Genomic DNA, 15,198 nt, shown 5'->3' on the forward strand with positions numbered 1-15,198 from the left:
CCTGACCCCTGACTACCCGGCGCCTGCTTACCACCCCTCAGCGCGGCTCCCCCTGACCCCCGGCACCTGCTCACCACCCCCGGTCACCACCGCCTTCGTGACAGCCACAGCTTCACTCCATCTACTCTGGCTGCTGAGAAATATTTCTTTCCTCCTAAATCTTCACTTTGCTTTGAATAGATTAAATCACCAAATATCTAGATTTATCGATGGATTTTAATCCTATTTCTTTTCATGTTCTGTGGCTCCTACTGATGACAGACGAACTGCTCACTGTGCGGGTCACACTCCTGTCTCTGAGGGGATCTGGGACGTGGACGCACCGCCCGCACACGCTGAGAAGACAGCACTGGTCACTGACCTACGTTACCAAAAGCCTGTGTGTCTGGGCCCTGTGCCGCGGTGCGTGTGGGCCAGGTCACCCTGTGTGAAGCTGGACGACCCACCGGCCAACAGGCCGTGGCTGAGCCCACTGCCTAACGATGACACAGGACGAGCTGAATCAGGTGGCGACACCGGCCTGGACAGCGCCACAGAGGCCCAGAGGCCCCAACGGTCACTTCCCAGCCATTCACCTGTCAGGAGACGTGCTAATGTTTGTAGAAGAAATCTGACACTTCCTTCCTTAAACACCAACATGGCAAAAGTATATGTTACCCAATTATGTACACTTGAGGTCATTTCTTTTCCCAGATGAACTAATTCATAGAAAGTAAGGAAATTACTGAGTAAGGATTCAAAAGCCGTTGCGACTACAAGTAATTCTCTAAACAGAAGCTAAAATAAAAATCTTGCACCACACACGTGCTCATTTTTCTGCAGAGAGAAGGCTATCAACTCTGTAGCCTTAATCCATACCTTGGACTCGCCTTTGTCAGGACGAAGCGAATGGATGGCACTGGCCGCACAGAGCAAGGAGCCCTGGGACCCCGTGTAGACACAAGTCAGGGGTTCTGGGAGAACGGATCCTGGCTCAGTCCCTGCCAATATATTGAAACCATCAGACCTACATCTGGTTATAGATTAGGGAGCCGTAAGACACAAATGTCCCAGCAGAATGAACTCCCAGACTCTCAAAAATGAAGCCTTCCACTTAAAAGCTGGAAGCATGGCCAAATAAGGAAAAAATCCCAACATTCCAAAACCACTCCATTTACTTTATGCGACTGTCATTTTTATTTAATTCTCAGTGTGGTTTTACATAATGAAATTATCAGTTAAGATTCAAAACTTCAATTAGAAAGATTTTTTTATTTCAATGTCCCTGATTCGTCTTACTCTCTTAAATCCAGCTAATGAGTCTTGAGTTCTCTGTGTCTGACAGGCACGCAAGGCAGCACCGTCAGTATGTATTTCCACGTGCACGAGCGATCTGTCCCTCTTTGAAAGCACTTCCCAAGCACTCTGCCAAGGAAGCACCTGTGCTTAACCAGCATCCTGACTTTGGATTGCTCCTGACCAGCCAGCATTGGCTCAAGTGCCCAAATCATCTCTGACCCTCCCCATGGGTTTACATCATTATAAACAGTCACTCCTGAACTCTTATTCTCATAGATCCGTTTAGGCAAATTCTACTAGGCATGGTCTATAAAGTGGGAATCACACCACAAAACTCCATTTCAAGATGCCATTTATATGCCCTCCCTTTCCAACGTCCCCGCTGACCAGCCCTAGAAGGACAGCGGCGCTCTCCAGACGGCCGATCACAGCCCTTCAGGCTCAGGCGATGCCTCCTAATGACACCTGAGCGGAGAACTCTTCTCTTGATAACAAAAGTATTACTTAAGATGGTAATACTGCACTTGGCTTTAATAAGATACAACGCCTAAAAACGTAAGTGTCTCAAGTAGGTATAATAAAAGCCGCGAAGAGAGTGCGTGTTAAGCCCAGGCCCGGGGGTGATGGCGCTGTCAGGGCCACTGCGCTGCGGACGCTCCACCCCATCCCCAGGTGGGACCTGTCCGAGCCGGTTTCCCGGTGCTCCCTTCCGTCCCCACCCTTGGATTCCTGGAACTGCCGGGTTTCCTGACTCCAGATTCCCTAAACTAACGGCTCCTTCATAGTTTTCCCCACTCAAGTGGCCCTTTGGAGAATTTTGAATAACTACCAAAGCATTGCAAATGACGGAATTCCTGGAAAATTGTAATTGTCATTTTAAATTAAACCATTCCCCCAGTCTCTTAAGTTACCCAAAGGCCTGAAGATGGCCACGTCCACGGGAGGCCCCCCTCAGGGCCGAGGACGCTGGGCCATGAAGCGGACGTGCCCCTGGCAGCTAGCAAGCCAGCAACTAGGAATCACCTCCCCTTAAGATGTGACCAAGCATTGAGAAGCCGTCCATTGTTACCTCTACTCCTCCACTCTTTTTTAATGTTTTATTTTTGAGAGAGAGACAGCATGAGCAGGGAGGGTCAGAGAGAGAGGGAGACACAGAGTCTGAAGCAGGCTCCAGGCTGTGAGCTGTCAGCACAGAGCCCGACGCGGGGCTCGAACCCACGAACCACGGGATCATGCCCTGAGCCGAAGCCGGACACTCATCCGACTGAGCCGCCCAGGCGCCCCGCTCCTCCACTCTTAATTCCACCCCACTGACCCCAGAGAATTTCATCCCGAACTAATTATTTTATGCAAGAAACTTTTTACTGACTACTGTTTCATCTGTCCCTAGAGCAAAGATTCTATGTGAGTGAATTAAAATGTACGTTTTAGGACATCCTGTGCCCATGAGGTTCGAGCGTTTACACAGGTTTGGGGGGTTTTGAAGTACGTATGAGAAGCCATTTTCACAGAGACAGCATCTGTTACAGTAGCGTCGCCCCAGCTGTGGGTTCTCATCACGTCACGTGCCAAAGCTCACCTGTTCTCCGTGACCCACCAAGTCACAGTATGATTAACTTCTTCAGTTTTCTTACAACACAGAGTTCAGAGCAGCCTGATGTTACCTGGCCCTTACAGCCTTGCCTGTCACTTCTCACACCAGTGTTCTGAGTTTCCTAGAGACGTGCCCTCCCTCCCCCGATCTCTAGCAGCCGGGGCTCGGCAACAGGTGCAAGTGGGGACGTGTGACAAGCACGGGGTGAACAGGACGCCTCCATCCGAGGCTCCTCCTCTGGCACTCCCGCCAAGGCACGGAGGGGACACGGCTAGTGGGTAATGTCAGGCGTCCTGCTGAGCCTTGCCCGGGTGTAACACAAGCTCCCACACACAGGAGGAAGTCTCCGCCCACCATGCTCACGAACACCCTGCTTTCAAATATTGGCGGGAACATCCCCCACGGCAGACACACACAGGACTTCCTGCTTCTCCAGCTCGAAGCCATCAACATTGATTTCTCAAGTATGTCCATGTCTACTTGTGAAATACTAAGATGCACAGATTTTCTTAATGCCATTGAGAAATAGAAAAGATGATAATCTTAGAGAATTTGGGCCAATGTTATTTAAATAATGATAGAAATAGATGTATTTCTGATCACATCTGATTTGGGATGATCAAGTGTTTACTTTCCTTTACATCCTTTTCCTCCAGAGACCCCACTGAGTAACAACAGTAAAGGAGTCTAACGAAGAACTAATCTGTGAAGATGGAGACGTAGGGGGACCGATGAGCTGGAGCAACTGCAGGGATGGGCAGGTAGACGGGCAGGTGGCTGATGGCACGGGGCAGGTCAACGGCAACACCGCTGCTGAGCTGAGGCTCCAGGGCGCCCAGACCAGGGGGCAGCAGAGACAGACACAGACCTCCCAGGACGACGGAGGAAGGCCAGCGTTTAAGGAACCCACGTGACAGCTCACGGCACGCCTGGAAGTCAGCGAGGAGTGCCAGACAAGCGTACGGCATCACTAGGGACCCCAGATCCCTCCACACAAAATGCCTATCCGCCTGGCAACCAAACGCACAAAAGTGGGCCATTCTTTTCAAAAATAATATTAATTTACTCTGAATGAAGACCTGAATTCTAGAATTTAGGGGTTCTCCAGCAACACGGCCCGCTTCTGCCCAGCACCCTCGGGAGAAATCCACCTGGTGATGAGTTCCATTTGCAAACTGAGAGCTAGAGCCAAATGGACGGAACAAGCAGCCCAGGGCAAAGGGGGATCTGCAGAAGATAAAGGAACTGTCTCAAATCCCCTCCAAAGAGGAAGGTGAATGAGTCTCCACAAGGTGGGCGCCCGGGTGGCTCAATCGGTTAAGTGTTCAACTTTGGCTCAAATCATGATCTCACAGTTCATGGGTTCAAGCCCCACATCGGGCTCACTGCTGTTAGCCTGGAACCTTTTTTGGGTCCTCTGTCCTCCTCTCTGTGCCCCTCCCCCACCTGCACACACATGCTCTCTCTCTGTGTCTCAATAAATAAATAAAACATTAAAAAAATACTAACCTGAGAAGATATTGGGCCATTCAAAAAACGTTTCTGTAAAAACAGAAATAAAACAAAGATGTTTTGGAAAATAAAAATAAATTGTTAAATGTGAACAGAAATATTAGAAGACAGTGTTGAGAAAATCTGTCAGAAGGTAGAACAAAAAATATAAAAGTGACTCAAAAGCATGTAACAGAAAACACACAAATCAGTAAGAATACATCTAGGATGAGTTCCATACCCAAATAACAAGAATTTGGAGGGAAAAACAAATAAACAGCAGGAAAAATAAACCAGCCGGGAAGAGATGATCAAAGGCACACTCCCTGCGAGTCCACACAGCCAAGCATCTTGACTGAGAGGGGAAAAAAGCCTACACCCACATACATCTTCATGAATTTTTTAAAACACAAAGATAAAGAGAAAAATCTATTTGCAGAGAGGAGAAGTCACTTAAACAACAAACAAGAATCAGACTTTCCAGCAACAACACCGAGTTAAAACAAAGGAAACATGCTTTCAAAAGTCATATGCAAAATTATTTAGAGGGTAGAATTCTATACCCAGCCAAACTTTCACACACGTGAGGGCAGACAGGCAAGATCAGAAAATGTACCTCGTACTCTTATTTTCTTAGGAAATTACTCGAAGATGCACATTAATAAAATGAGGGTGAAAACAGAGACAGAAAAAGTCAAGAAATTTAAGGAGCCATAGGTCTAGCCAAGAGAGAAATAAAAGAGATGAAAAGGGAGAGGCTCGTCCTCGTGCGTGGAAGGCAAGGAGTTCTGAGTGAGCAGAGTGCCAGACGGGGGAAATGAGGTGGTTTCGGGAGAAAAATGGACATCACCCCGTGAGCATTTGGAACAAGTGTAAAAGGCAGTACAGAAGAACAAAGGCAAGACAAGTAAACACCATCAGAAACCTCAGGCAGGACAAGCAGCTGAGAGAGAAAACCGTCAACGTGCACCAGGCAGCTCCGCCCTGAACAGTATCTCCATCCAGATAACAACACACATCCTTTATGTCCAACCCACAGCAAAGCACCAGATGCAACTGTGATCACACGATTTCATGGTGTCAGTGATGGACACGCGTCAGCTGGGAGACGTGAAAGAAGTAAGGAGATGGAAAGGAAGTGTCTCCACGTTACAAAATGCTGTGGTTCCGACAACCTGGAGTTGACAGGGCAAGAAGTAAAAGTGGAGGCGAACGAGTGAGCAGAGAGAAGACTCTAAATGGGGGACCTTCCTTGCGCTGAGAGAAGGGGCAGATGTGGTGCGTGGTAAGTAATGTCGGAAGCAGATCAGTCAGGACACGAGGAAATCACCTGCAAAGCCCTGAAAACACAGCAATAGCTGAAAATGAGTCACACGGTGAAAATGCTCTGGGGGACACCAAGATGGTGGCTATGCGGCCACCCCATTCACCAGACCTGGAGAGCTCCCTCACCAGGAGTGACCCCCAGGTCCACGGGGGCCTCCGGACGATGAGTGTGCGTCAGGGCAAATCACCTAGGGGTAACCGATGCTGACAAGGGGGCAGGGTGCATATGGGGGAGGGCAGGGGTCCATGGGAAACCTCAGCATCTTGCTCTCTACTTTGCCATGAACCTAAAACCGCACTAAAAAATAAGGTCTATTCCAAAACCTTGAGTTCCTCGCGATTCTGCTGGGCCTGGTTACAGAGAGAAGGGGAGCAAGATGCTGTCGCTTTTCACCGCAGTTCCTTCTGTACTGTCTGATCTTTTTAAATTATGCTCAAATGTTATTTTAAAATATGCAGATATATAAACATTAAAGTTTCCATATTCAACAAAGGAAACAAGTGTTAAGCTTTTTCTCCACCTAAAGAAAGGTCTTCATTGTTGTTTCAAAGTTTATGCAGAAAGTACAAAGACACAACTGATTTTTATGAAGGAAATACTCGGAAGGCCTTCAATACAGCCAACCCCATGGAGCATCCTGCCTGCCCGCCCTGCCCAGCTCCCGCATCCTCAGAGCAGGGTGGACCCCAGTCACCCCAGTCAGCTCTGAACCTGTGGGCAGTGACAGCCTGTGGCTCTGGGTCCCTCGTGGCTGAACCAGACTGATCACAGACGGACCGCCTGTGGCTCTCTCTTCTTGTGGGATTGCACCTGGCTTTGGTGTAAGGGTGATTCTAGCCTCATAAAATGAGTCTGGAAGTGTTCTCTCTACTCCTGCTCTTTGGAAGAGTTTAAGAAGAAGGAGTGGTATTAATTCTTCTTTGAATATGTGGTAGAACTCAGATATGAAGCCATCTGGTCCCGGGCTTTGCTTTGTTGGGAGGCTTTGATCGCTACTTCAGTCTCCTTACAAGTAATTGGTCTTTTCTGGCTCTCTCCTTCCTGGCTCAGGCTTGACAGGCTCTACATCCAGGAATTTGTCCATGTCCTCCAGGCTATCCAAGTGCCGGCATGAAATCACATATGACGGTCCCACATGACCCTCTGATTGCTGGGCTTCCACGATAAGGCGTCCCCTTCATCTCTGATTTACCCGAGTGAGTCCTTCCCTCTGCTGGTCTAGCTAAGGGCTTGCCGACACCATGGAACTCAGTGAGCTGCTGCCTGCACTGCACCTGACACCAGCCGGGGGCACTTGCTCAGGAAATGGTGGCCGAAACTCTACTGTCTTTAACGATCAGGGACAGGTGGCCCTCTAAAGCCACTGTGGCTAGGGGCACCTGCACCCTGTGTAGTCTACGTCCAACTTCAGCTCAGGTCATGATCTCACAGTTTGTGGGTTCGGGCCCCGCATTAGGCTCTGTGCTGACCGCTCGGAGCCTGGAGCTGCTTCAGAATCTGTGAACCCCTCTCTCTCTGCCCCTCCCCTACTTCCACTCCATCCCTGTCTCTCAAAAATGAATAATCATTAAAAATAAATAAAATTCGCATATAACTTCGGACTCCCCAGAAACACGACTATTAAGAGCCTACTTTGACCAGAAGGAAGTCTTACCAAGAACCCAAAAGCTCCATTAGTACATCCTGCATGTTGTAGGTGTAATATGCTGTATTCTTCCAACAAGGTAAGCTAGAAAAACATTTATGAATATCATAAAGAAAAATATATTTACAGTATTATAAAAAATAATACATAAGTGGAGGATGCAGTTCACACCTATGTTGTGAAAGGGTCAAATCTATAAGTAAACCAAATAAAATCCTAAACAATTAAACCCAAAGAAACATAAAAGTAGAGAAATTGATGTTCCAAACTGAGCTGTAGAAATTACCTAATCCAGTTCCACACACCTAGAGAGGGGCCGCAGCGCTGGGGCTGATGTGCGCATGGTCATGGCTCTCTGGGGGGAGACACAACAGCCACAGGACTGGGGGGTTAGCACTAAAGTCAGTGACCCGCAAAGTGATCAATGACGGCGCTACAGGGAAAAAACCCTGTAGGCGTGAGAGAGGCATGACCATCAGGTGGAAACGCGGAGGGACTCGGTCCTCGGGGGACACCCAGCAGGACGTCACTACGACTCCGAGAGACTGTCAGGAGAGCGGTGTGGTCGGTCCGCGCAGTGGCACACGGCCGAGGGGGGCCGACCGTGATCCGGTGTGGCTGGGACACGCCTGGAAGGAAGAGTCCGCGACAACAGAGCTGCAGGCAGCAGACGGGTGTGACGTGAGCTCGGCGCGGACAAGCCGGCCAGCCCCCCCGCCCCGGCTCCCGTCGCTCTGCGTGTGGATGAAGTTACCCCAGACACACACACAGCCTCCGGCGCAGCCAGCCGAAGGCGACATGCGGAGTCTGTGGTGAATCCACTCCTGCTGCACGCCACGGCGCTGGCCAGGATGCCACGTGTGCGAGAACAGAGAAGGCTTCGGTCAAGTGCACAGACACAGGAAGGGATGGCAGTCCAGGCGCCACCGAACCTCTGGCGGGTCATCCAGGCTCCCCCGACCTCAGGACCCTCAGTCTCGCTCTGCGCTCCATGCACGTGTGAACGGATGAAGTCATCCTCACCCCCATTCCACGGAGAAGATGACTGAAGCTCAGAGACACCACGATGGAGGCCCAGTGCGCTCAGCTAGGAGGCCAGGAGGCGTCAGAGCCGCCGCCGACCTCACCCACGCCCCATCGTGCCCCATGGTCACCCCACACTCATGACGGTCACAGGGCTGAGGGCCACACACCCTGAGAGCACCTGGTATAAATGACCTGGTGGCTTTGAAATCCACAAAGAGAACAGGCCCGGCCTCTGGTTACACAGCGAATGTGACAGAGTTTCTGGGAAAAGGCACACAGCCTCCCACCACCGCCAGCACTGTCTGCGCTCGGCTGAAACACGACTCTAAAATGGGAAAATCAAAGGCATCTGATCTTAGATACAGCAGTGCGGGGTCCTCGGCTCCACCCAGGCCCATGGGCCACACAGCCTGGGAACCAGCACCGTTTCCCAACGTACAGGAACAGCACAGGACGCTGAAGGAGACACGCCTGGGCCCAGATTAGCCACGACCTCATTCTGAGGAGGGTGCTGGAACATCCTGTCGGCCGGGAAAACATGGCTGTAACTCCCATCCCTGAAAACCTGGTGTGAAATAAATCTCATGTCACTGCACCATTGCCAATACATAATGGAAACAACTTATTTAAAGCGAGCTCATTGTGGGGTGTTACCCTGTATAATTTTATGAATCTAGCTAGCCAGTACATGACGCCTGTTTTGTGGATTAAGATATCTTGTGCAGGACATCTTCTGCAGGTTAATAACCTGAATAAATAATTGCTAAAGGGAACCAGAGAGCACAGGAAAGGCCAGAGGTGGAGGAGGGAAGCACAGGATAACAAGGTCTCTGAGTCAGACAGCAAACAGGAACAGACACAGATAAGGGAGAAATGTAACACAAGAAAGGCTGATGCAGAACTCCCCAGGTGGCTGATGTGGCATATGCAAAGGCCCAGGGGCAGACAACAGTAAAACAGGAACAGGAATCCCGCAGAAGTGCCCTGTGCAAAGGTTCCATGAAGCCTCATGCGGAATACTGTAGGAAAGAGGGTATTCTGCAGCAAGCTCTGAGAGCCAGAAGGGAGAAATCTGGATTTGACAAAAGGCAACAGAAAACAGCATGCAGAGAAGTGACATGATAAAAATGGCCTTAGAAAGATGATCCCAGCAGCTGTGTGTAGGATGGTTCCAAGCCGAGGGAGACTGGAGGCGGAGACCTGCTAAGAGAATGTTCTACTAATTCAAGCACAGAGGGGGAGGGTGTGGTCGCGGTGCAGGGCCTGGTGGAGGGAAAAGAGCACTCCTATGGGAAGGCCATCCTCAGTTTCTCCATCTGTAAAGTGGGGGGCTTGGCCAGATGTTTCATCTTGAGCACTTTGGGATCCGATACATTCTAGATGATCCAAAAGGTGGTGGATAAGATCCCCAAATGGGTTGGAAATGAATAGGAATCAGGGAGAAGGAAAAGCAAACCCAAACCAGAGCTAAACAATGAGACCAGTTTGGCAAACTAAATTGACCCATTTAGTATTCCTAAGTATTTGGGGCGCCTGGGTGGCTCAGTCGGTTAAGCATCTGACTTCAGCTCAGGTCATGATCTCACCATCCGTGGGTTCGAGCCCCACGTCAGGCTCTGTGCTGAGCGCTCAGAGACTGGAGCTGCTTCAGATTCTGTGCCTCCCTCTCTCTCTGCCCCTCCCCCACTCACTCTCCACTCTGTCCCTCAAAATAAAATAAAGACATTTAAAAAAATTAAAAAAAAAAGACCCTAACTATTCAACTGCATCCCACTACCTCGGAGCAGATGAGAGAACATTCCCAAGTTAATGGCTGACCTTACCGGCCCCGTCGACGCGGCCCAGGATGGCGCAGGCAAATGCCGTGGAGAGTCCTTGCTGCTCCCCACACATCCTGCTCTTGGGCCCTAGCACAGAGCCCTTCGCCGCCCTCACAGTGCTCCTCACTCCTACTCACTCTTCAGAGCCCGCCCCCAACGCCCCTTCTGCCCCCACTTCCAGGCTAACGGCCCCTTCAGAGCCGCCCCAGGGCACACTTGCAATTGTAATTACAGATGCACATCTAGGAATGATCACACGTTTACTTGATCCGCACCTCCCCCCACAGACCTCTACTCCAGCAGGGCTGTCCTGCGGACCAGAATACACATCACGCTGAGCGCGGCGCCTGGCCTGTTGGGGGTTCACAAACTGCCGCATCAACTGAACGCACAGACGGGAGTGTTCTCTCCTGCACCCCGCAGACAGGCACCCAAAAGTATCTTCCAGAGGATAATCCCCAAATGTCTAGAAATTCAGCCCAAGTTCTTCAGAGTATTACAAACTGCTAGAAAGATTTACCGGATAGCTTAAAAATACATATCCTGGTGACAAGGACATGTGTCCACTCCGTGGCGGCGGACGTCTAGTTGCTGAGTACTCCCTTCCCCGGGGAGAGAGACCTGGTTCCTAACCCGCCATCACTCGACCTTCCAGGAGAGGCTGCCGCACACACACACAGAGATGAGACCCGCAGAAATCCAACTGGAAGTTTCTTTGGAGGGCAGTCGCCGTCCTCCTGAACACGTGACACGGAGAAAGGGGTCAACGGCCCGTGTCGGCAAACCACGCAGGTGTTTGCAGGTGGGGCTGGGAGCGCGACCAGGGAGACACGGTCGGCCCGGGAAGCCCGGATGTAGCACTCGGACCCGGCGGCCGGGGGGCCGGCTCGGAGCTCCTGCCGGGACCATCGTCTCCCGCACCAGGGCAGATGGCAGCGGCTCGCGGGGCACCGAACCGGCCCTCCAGGGAGAGGCTGGCAGCAGCGAACGCTGTTCCTGGGGCATCGATTTAAACAGGGAACCAAAGTCTACACTGACTGTCTCCATGGCTCTGGCTCTCAGGGTCCTTGAAACGCCCACCCCCTCACAATCCCACGGCAGGGCCGCTGTCCCTCGTTTGTGGCAGACCGTCCAACTTGGCACGCTTTCCCCATCATCCATCTTTAGATCCTTCAAGGAAAGTAACAATATTTATCAGTTTATCATCTTGGATCATCTTAGAGGCCACACAAGCGCGTTTCAAAACTGGTAAATCTCCATCTGGTGCACTGATAAATTCTTTATGCCTACAGGATTTGAACGGATGGACAAAGATCTCAAAGAAGCGTCTGGGCTCATATGCTGACGGCACAAACCGCTTATCCCCTCTATTCTCTGTGAATCCCTTCAATCCTTCTACTTTGCAAGCGCCTCCCACCCTCCCCGCTGCTCTGGGCCGCCTCCCACTGACCTTCCCGCTCCTCCCGGACCCGCCCGTAGTGTCTGCAGACCTTCAGTGACACCCGCGCTCTCAGAAAGTCTTGACTCCTCTTTCCTACAAGGAAACGTTTACAGAGCACACTGATTATTTAAATACATTTACTCCTCCTGGGCACTGAATGCCCCCATTTCTCTACAGAGAAAGCTTCAGGATAAGTAAGTTGGGCTGTAATAGCCCAGAAGCAACACTGAAGAACACGAGACTCGAAGCCAACAATACATGAAAAGGATCATTTACCACAATCAAGTGAGATTGTTTGGGAGTTGCAAGAGTGGTTCAGCATCCTCCAGTCAACCAGTGTGATACAACACATTGATAAAATGAGGATAAAAAAATACATGACCTCAATGGAGACAGAAAAAAACATTTGACAAAATTCAACATCCGTTCACGATTAAGAAAAAAAAATTCTAAACAAAGTGGGTTTAGAGAAAACACACCTGAATGTTACAAAGGCCATGTACGGCAAACCCAGAGCCACTATCACAACGGCGAAAAACTGAAAGCCTTCCCTCTAAAGTCAGGAACAAGGCAAGGATTCCCATTCTCGCCACTTTCATTCAGCACAGTACTGGAAGTCTGAGCCACAGCAATCAGACAAGAAAAAGGCATAAAAGGCATCCAAATTGGTACGGAAAAGTTAAATTTCCACTATTTGCTGATGACTTACACAGCAAACCCTAAAGACTTCACCAGAAACTGTGGAATAAATGAATTCAATAAAGTTGCAGGACACAAAGTTAACATACAGAAATCTATTGAGTTTCTATACTCTAATAATGAAGTAGCAGAAATAGAAATAAAATAATCTCACTGACAATCACACCCCCCCAAAAAATAAAATATTTAGGAACAAACTTAACAAAAGAGATGAAAGACCTATATTTTGAAAGTTATAAAACACTGATGAAAAAGCATGGCAACATAAAGGGAAAGACACCCCATGTTTATGGACTGGAAGAACTCATATTGTTAAAAAGTCCATAACACCCAACACAATCTACAGAATCAATGCGATCCCTATCAGAAGATCAAAGCATTTTTCACAAACCAGAATAAAGTCTGTATGGAACCACAAAAGACCAAAAAAGACTCAAAGCAATGCTGAGACAGAAAAACAAACCTGAAAAAAAAAACAGGAAGAAAACAATTGCAGATTTCAAGAACTATTACAAAGCTGTACTGATCAAAACACTATGGCACTGATAGAAAAACAGTCTCATAAATCAATGGAACAGAATAGAGAGCCAAGAAATAATCCCATGCTTCCCTGGTCAATTAGTCTTTGACAAAGCAGGAAAGATTATTCAATGGGCAAAGACCGTCTCTTCAACATGTGGTATCGGGAAAACTAGACAGCAACAAGCAGGAGAATGGACCTGGATCACTTTCCTACACCATACATAAACTCAAAATGGGTTTAAAGACCTAAATGTGAGACTAAACCACAACACTCCTAGAAGAGAACAGAGGCAGTATTCTCTTTGACCAGAACTACAGCAACATTTTTCTAGATATGTCTTCTTTGGGAAAGGAAACAAAAGGAAAATTCACCTGTTGTGACTATACCAAAATAAAAACCTTATGCACAACAAAGGAAACCAGCAATGAAAAAGTAACCAACTGGATGGGAGATATCTGCAAATTATACATCCAATAAGGGAAAGATACTTAAAATATATAAAGAACTCATCCGTCTCAACAACATACAAGAGTAAAAATCCAATTAAAAAATGGGCAGAGAACGTGACTAAACGCTTTCCAAAGAAAACATATCAATGGACAACAGACACATAAAAAGACGCTCCACATCATCATCAGGGACATACAAATCAAAACCACAGTGAGCCACCACCTCACACCTGTCAGATGTCTGAAATTAACAATTCAGGAAACACCAGATGTTGGTGGGAATGCAAACTGGTGCAGCCACTCTGGAGAACAGTATGCAGGTTCCTCGGAATTAAAAATAGAAATACCCTATGACCGAGTAATTCCATGACTTGGTATTTACCCAAAGAAAACAAAAACAGCAATTCAAAAAGATACACAACCCCTATGTTTATAGCAGCATTATTTACAACAGCCAAGATACAGAAGCAGCCCAACTATCCATCATTGGATGAACGGGTAACAGTGTAATACTCACACACACACACACACACACACACACACACACACACACACTCACACACGCACACAAGGGACTATCACTCAGCCATGAAAAGGGATGACATCTTGGCATCCGCAACAACACGGATGTACCTGGAGTGGATTAAGGCTAAGTGGAGAAGCCTGAGAAACACAAATAAACAATTCTACACATATGTGGGATCTTAAAAACAGAATTGAACAAACAAAAAGCAGAATCAGCCCACATCAGAGCAAACTGATGGTTGCAGAGGGCAGGTGGTAGAGGGAGGAGCCAAACGGACCAAGAGGAGTGGGTGGTATGAGCTTCCGGTCGTGGAATAAGCGGTGGGGGAGGCAGAAAGACCAGGCACAGGGAGAACGGCCAGTGATGCCGGACCATCTACGGGGACGGACTCCGCCGCGCTGCCGGTGGGCACGGCGTGACGGACAGCTGTCCAAGCACCGTGTGGCACATCAGAAGCTAATTCACACTGGGTGTCGGCTGCACTCAAATTGTGGAAAAAAAGAGGGGGGGGGAGGGAACCACTGAGCCTTCCTAACAGGCCCTGCTATCCCTCACTATTGTCCCAGACGCTCCTGACAAGCCTCTGCTCTGACCCTCAGGGGAGCAGTGCAGCACAAAGGGCCACGCGCTCTGCCCACTGCAGTCACAGGTCCTCGGCCCCACCGCTGCTCCCAGACGCACTTCCGGTCTGTGCCCCACCCTGTAACAGCCTCCACCTTTCCAAAGACACCGTTTGCATGTTTGCAAGAGAAAGATGAGAACACTTGACCCAAATAAGTCGAGTTAAACACACTCTTTCAGCTTGCAGTCTGTGTTCTTCTAAGGTGGGGGTTCAGGACAAAACAGCGCAGAGCGATCGTGGCTTTTGCCATATTTCTAAAAATAAGCAGGAGTCTCCTCGAACAGACAGAGACGCCAGGGTGGAGAGGAGGACCGTCCTGAGGAGCCCGAGAGGCAGGCACAGGCAGGGGGCCAGCAGCGGGGTGGCGCTGGGCCGTGGGGCGAGTGAGCCGGCTGGCGGCCCCCCTGCACAGAGCCTTAGTCCTGATGCACCCCATCAAACTCCGCATGGGCCCGACCCTGCAGGGTCCACTGGCAGAGGCTGGGCGGGTCTTTATGGATCCCGTGCTTCCTGGTCACCACTGCAACCCCCCACTTACACATTTCAAAAGATCCAGTCCCTCTTACGGTGGCATCCACTGTGTTTCTTGCTGCACAAACAGGCCCGGAGCGTGAAAGCAGGAAGACTGGCAGGAGGCGCTCCTCTGGGCACACACCTGCAGCCTCAGCCAGATTCCCAGACAACGACACCAGCCGTGTCCCAGACAGATGCTTGGCAAGCCCTGTGCACAACTGACACCCTGGGGTCCCTGCACCAG

The 15,198-nt window shown here is 49.6% G+C and overlaps 1 protein-coding gene and 1 long non-coding RNA gene across 2 annotated transcripts in view; one reads left to right on the forward strand and one right to left on the reverse strand.

The window, feature by feature from the left end:
• The window catches only part of LOC115287046, a 2,319-nt gene extending 1,518 nt beyond the window's left edge, over nucleotides 1–801 (forward strand). The window contains exon 2 of the long non-coding RNA XR_003906346.1: nucleotides 262–801. This is a non-coding gene — a long non-coding RNA (uncharacterized LOC115287046). The remainder of the gene's footprint in view (nucleotides 1–261) is intronic.
• The window catches only part of DLGAP2 (DLG associated protein 2), a 648,525-nt gene extending 640,806 nt beyond the window's left edge, over nucleotides 1–7,719 (reverse strand). Inside the window, exon 1 of the mRNA XM_029933318.1 lies at nucleotides 7,641–7,719. Coding sequence (XP_029789178.1) covers nucleotides 7,641–7,684 — 44 coding nt within the window. The 5' untranslated portion in view covers nucleotides 7,685–7,719. The remainder of the gene's footprint in view (nucleotides 1–7,640) is intronic.
• Nucleotides 7,720–15,198: the final 7,479 nt, after the last annotated feature.

The sequence above is a fragment of the Suricata suricatta genome, chromosome 1 (assembly GCF_006229205.1).
Source record: "Suricata suricatta isolate VVHF042 chromosome 1, meerkat_22Aug2017_6uvM2_HiC, whole genome shotgun sequence".
Lineage (NCBI taxonomy): Eukaryota > Metazoa > Chordata > Mammalia > Carnivora > Herpestidae > Suricata > Suricata suricatta.